This window comes from Sphaeramia orbicularis, chromosome 15 (genome assembly GCF_902148855.1).
Source record: "Sphaeramia orbicularis chromosome 15, fSphaOr1.1, whole genome shotgun sequence".
Lineage (NCBI taxonomy): Eukaryota > Metazoa > Chordata > Actinopteri > Kurtiformes > Apogonidae > Sphaeramia > Sphaeramia orbicularis.
The window spans coordinates 9,157,985-9,177,309 of NC_043971.1; the positions used below are offsets into that span (position 1 = coordinate 9,157,985).

Sequence of the window (19,325 nt, forward strand, 5' to 3'; positions counted from 1 at the left end):
AAATCACACTGAATATGAGGTTAAATGACTAACAGGCATTTGAAATTTTCAATTCAAAAGGAGATTCAGAATTCCAAAATCATGGTGGTGGTGGTGGTGGTGCAACAGCGGCACTGCACCCGTACGCCATGCCGTGCTGCAACATCGGGACACGCGTTGGACAAAAAGGCCGGACACAGAACGTCAAAACAAAAGGAGATTCAGAATTCCAAAATCCTTCATCTATACTCGAAAAGTTGTGGGAAGAAGAAAAACTTATTTAATCCCACCCCCTCTCAAGTCTAGATGAATGATTTTGGAATTTTGAATTTGCACGTGTTCTGTAGATGCTCGAAATAAACAAATAAAAATGAAAAAAAATTGAAAGAACTCTCGCACCACTTGATACTTTTCCAACGGCTTTAACAAAAAACAGAATATGAGATTAAATGACAAACAGGCATTTCAAATTTTCAATTTAAAAGGCAATTCAAAACTCCAAAATCATTCATCTATACTCGAAAAGGAGTGAGAAGAAGAAAAAACATATGTAATCCCACCCCCTTTTCGAGTCTAGATGAATGATTTTGGAATTTGCATGTATTCTGTAAATGCTCAAAATAAACAAATATAAAAATGAAAAAAAGAAAAACGAAAACTATAGCAAAAACTTGATACTTTTCCAACGACTTTAACAAAATCACACTGAATATGAGGTTAAATGACTAACAGGCATTTGAAATTTTCAATTCAAAAGGAGATTCAGAATTCCAAAATCATGGTGGTGGTGGTGGTGGTGCAACAGCGGCACTGCACCCGTACGCCATGCCGTGCTGCAACATCGGGACACGCGTTGGACAAAAAGGCCGGACACAGAACGTCAAAACAAAAGGAGATTCAGAATTCCAAAATCCTTCATCTATACTCAAAAAGGAGTGGGAAGAAGAAAAACATATTTAATCCCACCCCCTCTCAAGTCTAGATGAATGATTTTGGAATTTTTAATTTGCGTGTGTTGTGTAAATGCTCGAAATAAACAAAGAAAAATGAAAAAAAAAAAAAAAAAACAAGAAAAACACAAACAAACTCCAGCACCACTTGATACTTTTCCAACGGCTTTAACAAAATCACACTGAATATGAGATTAAATGACAAACAGGCATTAGTTCCGGTGCACCCTTGTGTTTGCCTCTGTATCTGTGCTCTCAAACCTCCTTCTAACAGGATTTCTCCTTGAAGCCTCTGGGATTCTGCAGTGCAGCTCAGCCCGATGTGAAGAAGAGCTCACACAGCACCTTCTATGGCTGAGGAAGAGCACCGCATGTGTCCCAAAGCTGATCCCCTTAAACGTGCCAAATGTCGTGAGTAAGCAGAAAAGGAATGAAAATGGGAAAAGAATAGGAAAAAAAAAAAAAAAAAAAAAAAACACACATACACACACAAAAAGCAGAAATTCAATCTGATGTGGGTATATTTGGTGAGAACAGGAATTAAATTGGTCAAAAGGCTAAATACATTTAGATTTGTGATAAAGCTCCTGGCTCAGCTGTCTCCTGGGTGATGGAGGTAATTAGTTATAGCGGAGGGGTGATGCCATGGTAACAGGTTGTTTTAAGTCTTCATCGCTGCTGCTCCTCCTCCTCCTCCTCCTATTTGCCTGTCCTCCATTCCTCTTCCTTTAACCCTGTAAAGTCTGAACCATTAAATCACTGACAGAAAAATCCAGTTCTTTGAATTGATGATGAATTTGTTCGGTCTTAGATGTTTGGGTCTTTATGGGTTAAAGTGAACTGCTATAATATCAGAAACAGAGAAAAATGAAGAAAATTTGATTTTTTTTTCAAGAAAATTTATCATATTATCCTCTGTAATTAGCTTTTTTTGGTGTAAATCATGTATTTTCCTATGATTAATTCACAGATCATGTAGATGTTCATGAAACTTAACTGTAAATTCTTGGTTAATTATATCAAAACAGAGAAAAATGACGAAAAAGTGATTTTTTTTCAACAAAATGTATCATATTATCCTCTGTATTTAGCTTTTTTTGGTGTAAATCATGTATTTTCTTATGATTAATTCACAGATCATGTAGATGTTCATGAAACTCAACAGTAAATTCTAAGTTAATGATATCAAAACAGAAAAATGATGAAAAAGTGATTTTTTTTTTTCAACAAAATGTATCATATTATCCTCTGTATTTAGCTTTTTTTTGGTGTAAATCATGTATTTTCCTATATTTAATTCACAGATCATGTAGATGTTCATGAAACTCAACAGTAAATTCTAAGTTAATGATATCAAAACAGAAAAATTATGAAAAAGTGATTTTTTTTCAACAAAATTTATCATATTATCCTCTGTATTTAGCTTTTTTTTGGTGTAAATCATGTATTTTCCTATATTTAATTCACAGATCATGTAGATGTTCATGAAACTTAACAGTAAATTCTAAGTTAATTATATCAAAACAGAGAAAAATGACGAAAAAGTGATTTTTTTTTAAACAAAATTTATCATTATTATCCTCTGTATTTAGCCTTTTTTTGTGTAAATCATGTATTTTCCTATGATTAATTCACAGATCATGTAGATGTTCATGAAACATAACAGTAAATTCTAAGTTAATGATATCAAAACAGAGAAAAATGACGAAGAAGTGATTTTTTTTTCAACAAAATTTATCATGTCCTCTGTATTTAGCTTTTTTTTTTGGTGTAAATCATGTATTTTCCTATATTTAATTCACAGATCATGTAGATGTTCATGAAACTTAACTGTAAATTCTTGGTTAATTACATCAAAACAGAGAAAAATGACGAAAAAGTGATTTTTTTTTTTTCAACAAAATGTATCATTATTATCCTCTGTATTTAGCATTTTTTTGGGTGTAAATCATGTATTTTCTTATGATTAATTCACAGATCATGTAGATGTTCATGAAACACAACAGTAAATTCTAAGTTAATTATATCGAAACCGAGAAAAATGACGAAAAAGTGATTTTTTTCAACAAAATTTATCATTATTATCCTCTGTATTTAGCTTTTTTTTTTGGGTGTAAATCATGTATTTTCCTATATTTAATTCACAGATCATGTAGATGTTCATGAAACTCAAGAGTAAATTCTAAGTTAATGATATCAAAACAGAGAAAAATGACGAAAAAGTGACTTTTTCAGCAAAGATATTGCTAACTGAATGTAAAAACAAGTGTGTCCATCCACTGTCATTGACCCTACTCCATGGGTTTTACTGATGAATCAATGTTCTAGAAGATGATGGTGTTTCCATGGTAACTACAGAGCCTCTGAATGTCCAAATGGGTCATATCTGATGACTATGGAAAGATGATAAACTGTATTTTACACCAATTATTTACATGTATTGACAGGATTAATGGATCAGAAGTTATTAAACATTTTATATTGGTAGACAGGTTTGGTTGCCAGTGGATGTTTGGGTCTTTATGAGTTAAAGTGAACTGTCATAATATCAGAAACAGAGAAAAATGAAGAAAATGTGATTTTTTTCAACAAAATTTATCATTATCCTGTGTATTTAGCTTTTTTTGGTGTAAATCATGTATTTTCCTATATTTAATTCACAGATCATTTAGATGTTCATGAAACTCAACAGTAAATTCTAATGATATCAAAACAGAAAAATTATGAAAAAGTGATTTTTTTTTTCAAAAAATGTATCATATTATCCTCTGTATTTAGCTTTTTTTTGGTGTAAATCATGTATTTTCCTATATTTAATTCACAGATCATGCAGATGTTCATGAAACTTAACAGTAAATTCTAAGTTAATTATATCAAAACAGAAAAATGACGAAAAAGTGATTTTTTTCAACAAAATTTATCATTATTATCCTCTGAATTTAGCTTTTTTTTGGTGTAAATCATGTATTTTCCTATATTTAATTCACAGATCATGTAGATGTTCATGAAACTTAACAGTGAATTCTAAATTAATGATATCAAAATAGAGAAAAATGACGAAAAAGTGACTTTTTCAGCAAAGATATTGCTAACTGAATGTAAAAACAAGTTTGTCCATCCACTGTCATTGATCCAACTCCATGGGTTTTACTGATGAATCAATGTTCTAGAAGATGATGGTGTTTCCATGGTAACTACAGAGCCTCTGAATGTCCAAATGGGTCATATCTGATGACCATGGAAAGATGATAAACTGTATTTTACACCAATTATTTACATGTATTGACAGGATTAATGGATCAGACGTTATTAAACATTATATATTGGTAGACAGGTTTGGTTGCCAGTGGATGTTTGGGTCTTTATGAGTTAAAGTGAACTGTCATAATATCAGAAACAGAGAAAAATGAAGAAAATGTGATTTTTTTCAAGAAAATTTATCATTATCCTGTGTATTTAGCTTTTTTTGGTGTAAATCATGTATTTTCCTATATTTAATTCACAGATCATTTAGATGTTCATGAAACTCAACAGTAAATTCTAATGATATCAAAACAGAAAAATTATGAAAAAGTGATTTTTTTTTTCAAAAAATGTATCATATTATCCTCTGTATTTAGCTTTTTTTTGGTGTAAATCATGTATTTTCCTATATTTAATTCACAGATCATGCAGATGTTCATGAAACTTAACAGTAAATTCTAAGTTAATTATATCAAAACAGAAAAATGACGAAAAAGTGATTTTTTTCAACAAAATTTATCATTATTATCCTCTGAATTTAGCTTTTTTTTGGTGTAAATCATGTATTTTCCTATATTTAATTCACAGATCATGTAGATGTTCATGAAACTTAACAGTGAATTCTAAATTAATGATATCAAAATAGAGAAAAATGACGAAAAAGTGACTTTTTCAGCAAAGATATTGCTAACTGAATGTAAAAACAAGTTTGTCCATCCACTGTCATTGATCCAACTCCATGGGTTTTACTGATGAATCAATGTTCTAGAAGATGATGGTGTTTCCATGGTAACTACAGAGCCTCTGAATGTCCAAATGGGTCATATCTGATGACCATGGAAAGATGATAAACTGTATTTTACACCAATTATTTACATGTATTGACAGGATTAATGGATCAGACGTTATTAAACATTATATATTGGTAGACAGGTTTGGTTGCCAGTGGATGTTTGGGTCTTTATGAGTTAAAGTGAACTGTCATAATATCAGAAACGGAGAAAAATGAAGAAAATGTGATTTTTTTCAAGAAAATTTATCATTATCCTGTGTATTTAGCTTTTTTTTGGTGTAAATCATGTATTTTCCTACATTTAATTCACAGGTCATGTAGATGTTCATGAAAACTCAAGAGTAAATTCTAAGTTAATTATATCAAAATAGAGAAAAATGACGAAAAAGTGACTTTTTCAGCAAAGATATTGCTAACTGAATGTAAAAACAAGTGTGTCCATCCACTGTCATTGATCCAACTCCATGGGTTTTACTTGTGAATCAATGTTGTAGAAGATGATTTTTCACCATTTATTACAATATTATCCTCTACGTTTTGCATTTTTCAGTAAAAATAAGGTTTATGTTTGAGCTTTTAAGAATATCTACACGATCAGTAAATTAAATACAGAGTAAATTCAAAGGTCTGTATATGAAATGAGAAAAAAGTTGGGAAAAGTGACTTGTTCAACAAAATATATCATTAATGGGACATAAACCAAGTGTATCCATCCACTGTCATTGGTCCAACTCCATGGGTTTTACTGGTGAATCAATATTGTAGAATATGACAGTGTTTCCACGGTAACTACAGAGCCTCTGAACATCCAAATGGGTCATATATGATGACCATGAAAAGATGACAAACTGTTATTTACATTTATTGATAGGATTAATGGATCAACAGGTATTAAACATTTTATATCAGTAGACAAATTTGCTCAGTCTTGGATGTTTGGCTCTTTATGGGTTAACCCTGTAAAGCCTGAACCATTAAATCATTAACAGAAAATTCCAGTTCTTTGAAACTGGAGCCTTTATCGGTCCTTCTGAACAAGCATTTTTTTTTTTGTTTCAAATATCAATTTCCATGTATGAATTTAAATTTTGTATCATATTTGATACATCAGGTCTCAATGCTCAAATATTACTATTTTTGAACAAAAAAAAAAACACAATAAAACACAAACATGTCTAACAAATTGGTAATTCTTTTTCAAAATTGTCAAAGTTCTGCCTCCTTCCTCATTAATGACAGACTTGTAGTGTCACTGGAAAGGCCTCTGGTGAATGAACTCCTCCCCCTGGTGGATTATCTGTGTATTGCATGTATCTAATCGTATACATCAGGCTTTTTAAGAAAAAAAAATATCACACTGATCATGTGGAGGGCTTCAAAACTCATGTATCAAATATGACACGTTTGGTGTTATGGGATTAAAGGGGTCATGTTTTTCTAAATCCACTTTTATTAGTTTTTGGTTCATTTATTTGTGTATTTGGACCCTAATAGTTCATACAATTTGAATTTGAACTCTCCAGGTGCTGCAAAACTATCTTTGTATTCATTTTGGCAAAAATCAAGTGGAGTTTTACAACCTGTTTTAATTCCTGCTTAATTTGTTACATTTTATAACGAGTTACATCACGACATTTGCACATATAAGGTCAAAACTTCTGACGAACATTTCTCCGAGTATGACATAATTGTTTATCAGCAGCAGCGGTTGGAGTAAAAACTAAAAATATCTCCAAACTTGGAGCTGGTTACCTAACAAGTTCAGTTGTTGGTTGTATTAATGAAAACAAGTGGTTGAACGGGACAGAAAGCCCGGTCAATAACCTGGAGGGGGCGGGGCCTGAAGTGGCTCATTTGCATTTAAAGGGCCAGCGCTCAAAACCACCTTTCTGGTGTCATTACTCAGAAATAGGGTTGAAGATGGACCTGTGGAGTTGAATTAATGAAGAATTCAGACCCAAGCAGAGCATTTCCAGTTTATGTAGACCACAGGGAAATGTTTGAAAATGCAGAATTCCATTTTAAAAAGCAAAATATCACTCTTTTAAGGTGTAGCAGGACTCAAACAAGCTTTAACTTTTACCACATACATTTAATCAGCCATTCCCAACACTTTCCTTTAACTGACAAGAATGTGTTCACGCAGCGCACCTACGGGGAAATGCTAAATTGGAGCTTTCAAATGTTTTCCAATACTGCAAAAATATACAGAGCATCATCGACATTTTGAAGCAGCGGTATAAAAAATGAATGGTGATGCCAATACTAATGGGACTGAGAGCAAAACAAATCAAGCAGCTGTGCATCCTTTACGAACCGCTCACAATAAAGAGTTTTTCTTAAACTGAATGTAACCTCATGGCTGGATGACCAGAGAAGCAGCAGAGAAAGACAAAAGTCTACTGTACTGACAAATATTAACCTATAAAGACCCAAACATCCATGACGACCAAAAGAATTTACTGATCTAAAATGTATAATACCTGTTGATCCATTTATTCTATCAATACATGTAAATAATTGGTGTAAAATGCAGTTTGTCATCTTTTCATGCTCATCAGATATGACCCATTTGGACGTTTAGAGGCTCTGTAGTTACCACGGAAACACCATCATCTTCTACAGCATTGATTTACCAGTAAAACCCATGGAGTTGGATTAATGACAGTGGATGGAAACACTTGGTTTATGTTCAGTTAATGATACACTTTAATAAGAAAGTTGGTTTTTCTTAAGTTTTCTCTGTTTTTTGGTGTAATAACCCTCAAATATCATCTCAGCATGATGATGAAAGTACATGATCAGTAAATTAAATTTGGGAAAATACCTGATTTTCACAGAAAAAAAAATGCAAAATGGAAAGGATAATATGATGATAAATGGAAATAAATCACCAAAAAAGCATATTGTTACGTTTATGTTATGTTTATGCATTTGGCAGACATTTTTTTTTGAAAGCGACTTACAGGGGAAAACCAATCAAATCACTCAATCAATCAAATTTTATTTACCGTATTTTTCGGACTATAAGTCGCTCCGGAGTATAAGTCGCACCAGCCAAAAAATGCATAATAAAGAAGAAAAAAACATATATAAGTCGCACTGGAATATAAGTCGCATTTTGCATCCTTGCTCTGATAGAGAGGCGGTTGCGTTGCATGAAGCGGTAACACCAAGAAGGTCCTCCCGCAAAGTCATTTATATTCATCTCCTTGGCAACTACATGGGCATGGAGACGCAACTGCACTGTTGACAAGCCTCTCCCGGCTGCACGTTGTTCAAGCACCCATGTGCGAACTCATTCCTCTAGTTGTGGCCACCTAGCTTTTAGCCAACGATTAGCTTTTTTTGTTTTCTTCATTGCAGTCAGAGTAACCTCCGCTTTTTGCCAGTCCCTCACAAGTTTCTCACTCACTCCAAACTTTCTTTCTGCTGCTCGATTACTGTTTTCGGCTGCATATTTCACTGCTTGCAGCTTGTAATCTGCAGAATATGATTTTCTTTTTGATGTCATTTTTTTTCAGCCCTTCTCAGTTGTCTTTATAAGTTACCGGTAATGTTGAAATTTTACATTTTCAGTGGTACAGAAGTAGCAGGTACAGGTACACAAGCCTAGAGCGCCCTCTTGTGGCTGTCAGTGTGAAAATAACGAACATGTGAAATTATATAATAATGTGTTAATAATTTCACATATAAGTCGCTCCAGAGTATAAGTCGCACCCCCAGCCAAACTATGAAAAAAAGTGCGACTTATAGTCCGGAAAATACGGTATATAGCGCCAGATCACAACAAAAAAGTTGTCTCATGACACTTTATAGATAGAGTTGGTCAAAACCAGACTCAATTTACAGAAACCCAACAGAATCCTCTTTTTAGTGTTTTATAACGCTATACAGTGATTCAGAGAGACTTTATAGACATTTTGAAGCTTTAAATCAGTGGTTCTCAACCTTTTTGGAACAAACGCCCCTTTATGTCATCATGAGCCTCCTACCCCCACCCCTCTGAAACATGTTGTTGGGGGGGGTCATCTGTAGTTACTATGGAAACACTGTTATCTTCTACAACAGGGATGTCAAACTCATTTTCTTTCAGGGGCCACATTCAGCCCAATTTAATCTCCTGTGGGCCGAACCAGTAATGTAATAGCAGAATAACCTATAAATAATGACAACTCCAAATTTTTTTGTGCAAAAACTAACATTAAATGACGAAACTATTTTCATTTTACACACTATCCAAAACAAAAATGATGCAAATAACCTGAAAGAAAGTGAAATTTCTGATGAAAAACAAGTACAATTTGATCAATATTATGCCTCAGCTTATGATTTATAGATGTGCATTACAGATCAGATCTACCAAGGCACAAAACAGGCAGAATATTGTTAAAATTGTACTTATTTTTCTTTAGACATTTCAGGTTGTTCATATTTGTTCAGGTTATTGATATTCTATTGTTAAAGGATATCAGAATTTAACCCTTTCATGCATGAACTGTGAGAATCTTAGTCAAGATTTTTTTCTTCAGTGTTTTTATTCCTCCTTAGGCATGAAAAAAACAATGCGATCAATTTTTTTTTTCTATGGAGATACAAAAATATCCATGTATTTAATTTTTGAAGCAAAGAAACGTGTTTAAAACCCAATATTAGAAAGTGATATGAAAACAATGAAATAAAAACATTTTTAATGCTGCTAATCTGATGTCTTCTCACATTTTAACATATTCTAATGCTAGTAATTACTCACTTCATGGAGATAATATGCAAAAAAAAACCTTCTTGTCTAACAAATAACAATTGATTTACACTTCAACATGTTAGTGCAGATCAGGTTTATCAAGAACAGTAAAGTTACAGTAATGGTCTGAATGTCAGTGTGTTAAGTGTTCACTGTGTTGGCTGATATGGAACTAAAACAACAAAACCCATGAATATAGAAGAGAACAGCTGGAGAAGAACTGTCCACTGGAGTGGCCTATGCATGAAAGGGTTAATGTTCTTTGCAATGGACAGAGTGACCCCACTGGAGTCTCTTTATCTTCGCACACACATTCCACAATTATAACACAGTTCAAGCATCTCCCCTACCCCCATTGTTTTTTGTTTTTTTTTTTTTCACGACTGCTGTCTGCCTAATGTTCACGCTGTCCCCAAATTCCCTTCAAATCCATGAAAAAATTCCAGCATGTGTCCACGTGTACTGTGTGAAAACTGAATGATGTCTTATATTCGTGCTTTGCATTATCTTCTGTTCTTCACTGCAATTTTCGAAGAAAGGGTTTTGTGGTAGCGCTCTAGTTGTACTCTGTATTAGGAGCAGCGGCCCGATGTCCCTAATCACCGAACTCAGTTTCGTTTGATGTACTTTGTACTGTCAAATGACAATAAAGGCAATTCTGATTCTGATTCTAAATTGGTGTTGCCATTATTTATAGGCATACTGTCACATTATTTTTCTCACATTAAACCAAGAAGAAAATTTGGAGTCATTATTTCTAGGGTTATTATGCTATTATTTTTCAGTTTGATACCCTTGACTGTTAACCCTTTCATGCATAGTGGTCACTCCAGTGGACAGTTATTCTACAGCTGTTCTATTGTACAGGGTGGGGAAGCAAAATTTACAATGAACATTTAGTTTTTTTTTTTTCTCAGCAGGCACTACACCAATTGTTTTGAAACCAAACATATATTGATGTCATAATCATACCTAACACTATTATCCATACCTTTTCAGAAACTTTTGCCCATATGAGTAATCAGGAAAGCAAACGTCAAAGAGTGTGTGATTTGCTGAATGCACTCGTCACACCAAAGGAGATTTCAAAAATAGTTGGAGTGTCCGTAAAGACTGTTTATAATGGAAAGAAGAGAATGACTATGAGCAAAACTATTACCAGAAAGTCTGGAAGTGGAGGAAGCAACAAAAAACGTACCAAAGCTTTTATTAAAGCTCTCAAATCCAAAATCCTAAAGGATCCAACCAAATCCATGGGAAAAATGGCAATTGAACTTGAGGTAGACAACAAGACCGTTAGAAATGCAGTAAAATATGATTTGAAGTTAAAATCTTACACAAGAACACCAAAACACTTGTTGACAACAGCAACAAATCCAACTTTAGCAATTTTTGGGAATCATGTTTATGGCCGCCTTCTGGCCCAGATCTAAACCCTCTGGATTCTGCTATTTGGGGCGTTTTAGAACATGCTACCAATAGAACATCACACAGCAATGTCCACTTTCTTAAAGATACTATTAAAGAAGAATGGGAGAAGTTGTCACCCGAATATTTGAGGAACACTTGCGCAAGTTTCAGGAAGCGTGTGAAGGCAGTTATTGAGAAAGAAGGAGGACACATAGAATAAAAACATTTTCTATTATGTCAATTTTCTTGTGGCAAATAAATTCTCATGACTTTCAATAAACTAATTGGTCATACACTGTCTTTCAATCCCTGCCTCAAAATATTGTAAATTTTGCTTCCCCACCTTGTATATTATTGGTATATTGATATGTTTGTACACATTGCATATATAAAACTGAAAATAAAGTATGTGAAAAAAATTCTATGTACGCATCCACATTTAAACACAGAGACAGGGGAGTCCATCAGTCATTTCCGCCACCTCTGTTAGACTTATTATTGTTCCGTAGCAGCATCCCCTCCTTGAATGTCACCTCTAATCTCAGAGTCCAGGCTGAAAAGGCCCCACAGGTTTGACTTATTAAAACAATTCACTCAACTTCTCTAATCTGTGGCATTTATCAGCCTAATTTTTACATTATAAAAAATCATTACTACTCAGAGTTGCTCTTATTCAAATTGTAGTTGCTTAATATGAACAAATGTGGGAGAACTCCACCAGAAGAGCCACGGCGTATAAATAGGAGGACCGACAGCTATGTCACCACAGAGTGAACAAAGCCAGGGGCTTGAAAGAATGCAAACTAGCTGTGGATGTCTCTGCAGATAAATGATGCAATAACTCATCTGTAGAAAGCTATTGTTGCTCTCTAAAGGAAACATGAGCCAGCAAACACCTGAAAAAAAAATACTTGGAATGCATAAATCAGCAGAGACACAAATATGACAATAGTGGAGTGGACTTTTACTAAAGTACAAATTTAAGGTACTTGTACTTCGCTTGAATATTTCGACTTCGCATCTCTCGACTAATTTCGTCTGACAGCTTTAGTTTCTGTTCCAGTGACAACATTTCATCTCCCGTTGTGTTCTGTGTGAATCTTCAAATATGTTGATTGTGGATGTTTGTGATAAACTGAAGGATTAAGTGTTACTTTATCTGCTGACAAATTCTCCTCCTTCTTAAGCTAAATAAACTTTGAAAATCCCCTTTGGATTAGCCAGAAAAATGCATCGTCACAAAGCTGAAAACAGGCCTGACGTTCTGAGCTCATGAAAAGTTCACATTTTAGATGTTTCATGTGTGGTTTTAACAGAGCAGCGACACCGCAAACATATGATTATCTGACAGAACATGATCGGTGATGATAGGTTAAACTACCAAACAGTAAAATGAGCTCATAAAGACCCAAACATCTACTGGTAACCAAGAGCATCTACTGATCTAAACTGTTTAATACCTGTTGATCCACTAATCCTATCAAAACATGGAAATAATTAGTGTTAAATACAGTTTGTCATCTTTTCATGGTCATTATTTGGACATTCAGAGGCTCCGTAGTTACCGTGGAAACACCGTCATCCTCTATAACATTGATTCTTTAGTAAAACCCATGGAGTTGGATCAATGACAGTGGATGGACACACTGGGTTTATAGTCAGTTAATGATATAATTTAATTTAAAAAAGTCACTTTTTCTTAAGTTTTCTCAGTTTTTGGTGTAATAACCCTCAAATATAATCTCAGCATGATGATTAAAGTACATGATCAGTAAATTAATTATGGTAAAATACCTGATTTTCACACAAAAAAATGCAAAATGAAATGATAATATTACAATAAATGGCGATAAGTCACCAAAAAAGCATGTTTTTAGTATTTTCTAACGCTATACAGCAGGAGTCTCAAAGTCATTTTCTTTCAGGGGCCACATTCAGCCAGATTTGATCTCCAGTGGGCCGCACCAGTAAAATAATAGCATAATAACCTATAAATAATGACAACTTCAAATTTTTGTCTTTGTTTTACTGCAAAAAAAACCCCATTAAATTATGAAAATACTTACTTTTATAAACTATCCAAACAAAAAAGATGTGAATAACCTGAAGAAACTGAAATTTCTTAAGAAAAATAAGTGCAATTTTAACAATATTATGCCTGAACTTATCATTTGTACATGTGCAGTATGGATCGGCTCTACAAAGACAGAATATTGTTAAAATTGTGCTTAATTTTCTTTACACATTTCAGGTTGTTCATATTTGTTCAGATTATTCACATTTTATTGTTACCGGATCATTTGTAAATGCAAATATTTTCATAATTTAACGTTATTTTTTGCACTAAAACAAAGACAAAAATTTGAAGATGTCATTATTTATGGGCATAATGTAATATTGTTTTTTTTTTTTTTTCACATCAAAATGAGAAGAAAATATGGAGTCATTATTTTTTGTAGATTATTCTGCTGTTATTATTTGACTGTAGATCATATTGGTCTGTATGTGGAACCTGAACTAAAATGAGTTCCACAGCCTTGACTGTGGAATTTTTGAACTTTGCTAATTCATCCCACAGGCCGGATCGGAAACCTTTGGGGGGCTGCATTTGGCCCCTGGGCCGCATATTTGAGACCCCTGCCATACAGTTATTCAGAGAGATTTTATAGACATTTTGAAGCAGTAAATCAGTGGTTCTCAACCTTTTTTGAACAAACACCCCTTTATGTCATCATGAGCCTCCTGCCCCCGCCCCTCTGAAACATGTAGTCGGGGAGGGGGGTGATATCGATACTTATTCAGACTAACTCTCCCCGTTTTGGTCTCAGCACCCCCTCTCTCAGCTTTCCCGTTCCAAATGCCCCCCCCAACAGTGTCCCAACACTGCTGTAAATAGTGAATATGAGTGATTTTTGTCAGTTTAAGACCTTATAACAGTTGTTTTATTGCTTGTGTTTACATTTTAGCAAGTGCCGCTTGGATGTTTTACGGCAGGGGTCACCAATCCTGGTCCTCGAGGGCCGGTATCCTGCATGTTTTAGATGTGTCCCTCTTCCAACACACCTGATTCAAATGATAAGCCTATCACAAAGCTCTGCAGAAGCCTGATAAAGACCGTCAGGTGTGTTAGAAGAGGGAAACATCTAAAACATGTAGGATATCGGCCCTCGAGGACCAGGATTGGTGACCCCTGTTTTACGGCAAGAGGAGGGAGACTGTTGTCACGGCAACTGACGAGGAGGTAGATATAACCATGTCCAATAACATACAAAGGTTGAAATTTGGAATTTCAGAGTATTTCAACGTGTGCCCTATAAAGGGTTAACACTGTATCCAAGATGTATTATCAACACTTTGGAAAGTTTTAAATAAACACTGCAAAGACAGGGACAAAATAAACACCGGTATAGTGCAAGGTTGTTATCATAAAGGAAAACTAACGAAATGACGAAAACTAGAAGTGAAAAAATATTTTCGTTAACTGAAATAAATAAACACTACAATTAAAAGAAAAAACGATAACTAACTGAAACTGTATTGTGTGCTTACAAAACTAACTAAAACGTACAAAAGTTATGGATAAAATTCCCTTCGTTTTCGTCTTTGTCAATGTTGGATTGATACGAAAGCGATTTATTTTGCTCTAGCAATTTTAGCTAGCGGAACCATATGTTATTTAACAGTTCGTCACTTCTCATCTAGAGTCGTCTTCTGGTCCCCACTCTACCTGGAAACATGGAGACTAAAGTTGGATGAAAGCAGCAGAGTCCTGTCTGGGATTTATCTGAATACAACGGCAAAGAAGATAAAAGATATGACGAAACTAAAACTAAACTAAAACTAAGCATTTAGAAAAAAATGAAAACAAATAAAAACTAGCAAACCTGCTCTAAAAACAAATTAAAACTAACTGAATTAGAGAAAAACAAAGTCAAAACTGAATAAAACTAAACTATAATGAAAAATCCAAAACTATTAGAACCTTGGTATAGTGTTAAAACCGACACTCTCAGAGTTGATTCAACACTATAGAATTTTCTGTGTAGAATATCTTCATCTCACTAAATCCAAGCTGGTTACTGCATAAGACTTATACACATATCTCAGACTCAGACAGGTCATGCACTGAAAAAAAAAAAAAAAAAAAAAAAAAAAAAAAAAAATTCTAACCAAAAAAGAGGAAAAAACACAGATAATTGCAGAAGAAAATCAGTCCTTGGCCTCGGAAGAGACACACACAGCAAGACACAACACCAGATTAAGAACGATCAGAAACGGTCGTTGCACAAACACACACACACAAACACATAGCGACAGGTTTTGAACCATGGCTGCAGATGTACTTTCCAGGCTGGAGGGTTCAGGAGGGTTGTGAGGACGTTTGAGGCTTACCTCAGTAGGGGCTGCTTTAGGGGCGGGGGCGGGTCACCATCTTGGCTCTGCGGCGGCTTCTTTGTCACCTGTTTATAAATGTTCCGGGCTGTCACCCCCAGCCACAGCATGGTCGACAAAGACGAGTAGTGCAGCACGACCCCAACCTGAAAGAGCCAAAGACGAGTTGTTTAGTTGACTTTAGTGAAGTTTTTTTTTTTTTTTTTTTGATCAAGGTCTTTTTTTATTTTAAGTTTTCAAATCCACAGAAACATACAACTTAAACATGAAACCACTGCACCCATTTCCCATCCACCTACCCTCCCACCCCAAGCACTGGACCCCGGACTAATCCATCTACATCCAGACATAATACACTTACATATAGAAATATACAAACTCCCTTCAAACACATACATGTAGATCACAGGTGTCAAACATGCGGCCCGGGGGCCAAATCTGGCCCGCCAAAGGTTCCACTCTGGCCCGCAGGATGAAAGTACAAAAATGAACCTGAACAGTCAAGGTTGTCCAAATCATTTTGGTTCAGGTTCCACATACAGACCAATGTGATCTCCAGTAAAAATAACAACACAGTAACCCATAAATAATGACAACTACAAATTTTCTTTGTGAAAACTTATATGGAAAAAATCTAAGTGAAAAAAATAACATTACACTGTGAAAATATTTACATTTACAAAAGTATTCTTTCGCAATAAAATCCAAATAAATACATAAATAAAAACAAAGATGAACAACCCGAAATGTGCAATTTGAACAATATTCTGCCTGTTATTAAATGTTTTGTGCATTTATGGATCCACTGTGATCTGTAGTTGTGTTAATAATAATAATAAGAGATGGAATATTATAGGAATTGTTCAAATTTTAGCTCCAAAATCCAAGATTTTAACAATATTCTGCCAGTTACCAAATGTTTATGTAGCATTGTGTGTAAATGCACATGTATAAATAATAAGTCGAGGCATTATAGTGTAAAAATTGCAGTAATTTTTCAAATGAAATTTCTGTTTTTTCAGGTTATTCACATTTTTTTGTAAAATGTAAATATTTTCATAATTTAATTGGGGTTTTTTTGAACGAAAAAAAAATGGAAAAACTTGGATTTGTCATTATTTCTAGGTTATTAAGTCATTATTTTACTTGTTTGGCCCGCTTGAGATCAAATTGGGCTAAATATGGCCCCTGAACCAAAATGAGTTTGACACCCCTGATGTAGAGACAGACAGACAGACAGACACACACATATATATATATATGTGTGTGTGTGTGTGTGTGTGTGTGTGTGTATGTGTATGTGTATGTGTATATATATATATATATATATATATATATATATATATATATATATATATATGTTGTGGCAGTCAGCCCTGCCACTAATTATACACCATACACCACACACTCACTATGTCCACATGGCAAACAATAGCCAGGTAGCATTATTACTGATAGCTTGGTGGGTGCACACACTGGGCTACATTTAAACACCTAAGTTAGTCTCCTGTGCTGGTTTTTCCATGAAATCATACAAAAACACACACAAACACAAATAAGTTTTGAATTGGGTCTTTAATTATGTTAGGTTCTAGTTTGTGAAATTTTGTTTCTAATTGTGTTCTTCTTTACTTACATAGTGCTTCCTGGTTCTGGGCAGTGGAAAAGGACCCGAGGGGAGCATCAGGCTGCCTTTTATAATGCCTGAGTTTAATGAGGAAACTAGGCTCAGCTTGTCACACTGCACCATACCAGGTTTTCTGAGTGTTAAAGAGAGTATGTAAATGCTAAACTAATAAGATGACTCTTTTGATGTGAGTTTAAAAGACATAAACTGTTCTGTGATTTAACTATGGGAAATAATGTATGTAGTTTGATGAAATGTTTAAATTGGTACCAATTACAAATGGTATGGTCCAGTGGGAGGGGCCTAGCCTTTAAATGGAGGGGGTCTGACATTGCTTGGGCAGTTAGAGAAGGGCTGTGGTGCTGTGCAGACCTGTGTTATTTTTTGTTGTTATTATCATTTTGTGCTTATTTCCTGTGATGCATTTAAGGGCAATAAAGCTCTTCACCTTTTTTTCAAATCAAATGGACTTTCTCTTGTTTCTGATTTAGTTTCAGACCAAATTAGACTGTTTTCTAGATAGCCTTTTGGCAACCTACCCTCACTTCAGGTCGAAGTGTGACATATATATATATATATATATATATATATATATATATATATATATATATATATATATATATATATATATATATATATATATATCTGTACACCTGCTGGTATTCTCATTCTGTTTACGCATCCGCGAGCACCTGGTAAACGGATGGAATGTACGCAGAGGACGGACAGAACACTGCGTCTGTATCTGTCTGTGTCTTTAACGTTACTTGCAGTCAGTGTTACTTTTATCACCGTCATTTATTTTGAAAAATCTCCACACTCCACACACATTATTCCACTGCCGTGTACCTGCTGCACTGAACTGTGAATGTCACACGGCCGTAAGTGGTATCGGTGCATTTGTATCGGATGTCTTTTACGAGTACGAGTACACACACTGAGTATCGGAGCCGATGCCGATACTCGTATCGGTCTCGGTGCACCCCTAGTATATAGAGCAATCTTCACGTGTCTTGTGCAACCTCTAAATATTAATTAATTTGCATAAAATTTGGACCGAAGATATTTGGCCAGATATGGAACCAAATGCAGGGTTCTAATCCAGAGAATCTTAAAAAAAAAATTTTTGGACCACCCTAGTCTGCATCGATCACATATAGGGTCAATGTGACAAAACCGAGGTTCTCCTCATTGGCTCAAAATCAACTTTATCCAAAACCAACAGGTTTTCCCTCACCATTGACAACTCCACGGTCTCCCCTTCCCCACAGGTTAAGCGTCTGGGTGTCATCCTTGACAGTTCTCTATCTTTTCAGTCCCACATCAGTAACATCACTCAGTCTGCATACTTCCACCTACGTAACATTAATCGCCTCCGCCCCTTCCTCACCCCCCATATCACTATCCTCGTTCACAGCCTTGTCACCTCTCGTCTGGATTACTGTAACTCTCTCCTCTTTGGTCTCACACACAAATCCCTCCATAAACTTCAATTAGTTCAGAACTCTGCTGCTGGCATCATCACCAGGACCCCCTCCACTCACCACATCACTCCTGTCCTCCAACAGCTCCACTGGCTCCCGGTTAAGTTCCGGATTGAATTTAAAATCCTTCTTTTGACATTCAAGGCCATCCATAACCTGGCCCCTCCATATCTGTCTGACCTCCTTCATGTTGCCACTCCCTCTCGTACCCTCAGATCTCCCTCCTCCATCCACCTCGCTGTTCCCTCTGCCCGTCTCACCACCATGGGGGGCAGAGCATTCAGCCGCTCTGCTCCCCAACTCTGGAACTCCTTGCCACCGGACCACAGAAACACCACTGGACTCCCTGTCTTCAAATCCAGACTCAAAACGCATCTGTTTAGGACCGCTTTGTCTTTGTGAACACAACTGCATTGTCCAATTTTTTTAACCTGCCTTTTATTTTTTACTCTGCTTTATTGCTTGTTTTATACTCTCCTGTGTTACTGTTTTACTGTACGGTGTCCTTGAGTGCCAAGAAAGGCGCCTATAAATAAAATGTATTATTATTATTATTATTAATGTCTGGTTTAATCTTGGATAATCTGTCTTTGGACCAATGAAGACGATGCGCTACTTTAAATTGAATCACAGAGCGCCTAAGGCAGAGACTTTAGTGAACTTTTACTCATAAATACAGAATCCACCCCCTCACCCCCCACCC

The 19,325-nt window shown here is 35.2% G+C and overlaps 1 protein-coding gene across 1 annotated transcript in view; it reads right to left on the minus strand.

Annotated features, from left to right (window-relative positions):
• Positions 1-19,325, minus strand: part of LOC115434570 (adhesion G protein-coupled receptor A1-like) — a 123,432-nt gene that overhangs the window by 29,207 nt on the left and 74,900 nt on the right. The window contains 1 exon segment of the mRNA XM_030156605.1: positions 15,512-15,657. Coding sequence (XP_030012465.1) covers positions 15,512-15,657 — 146 coding nt within the window.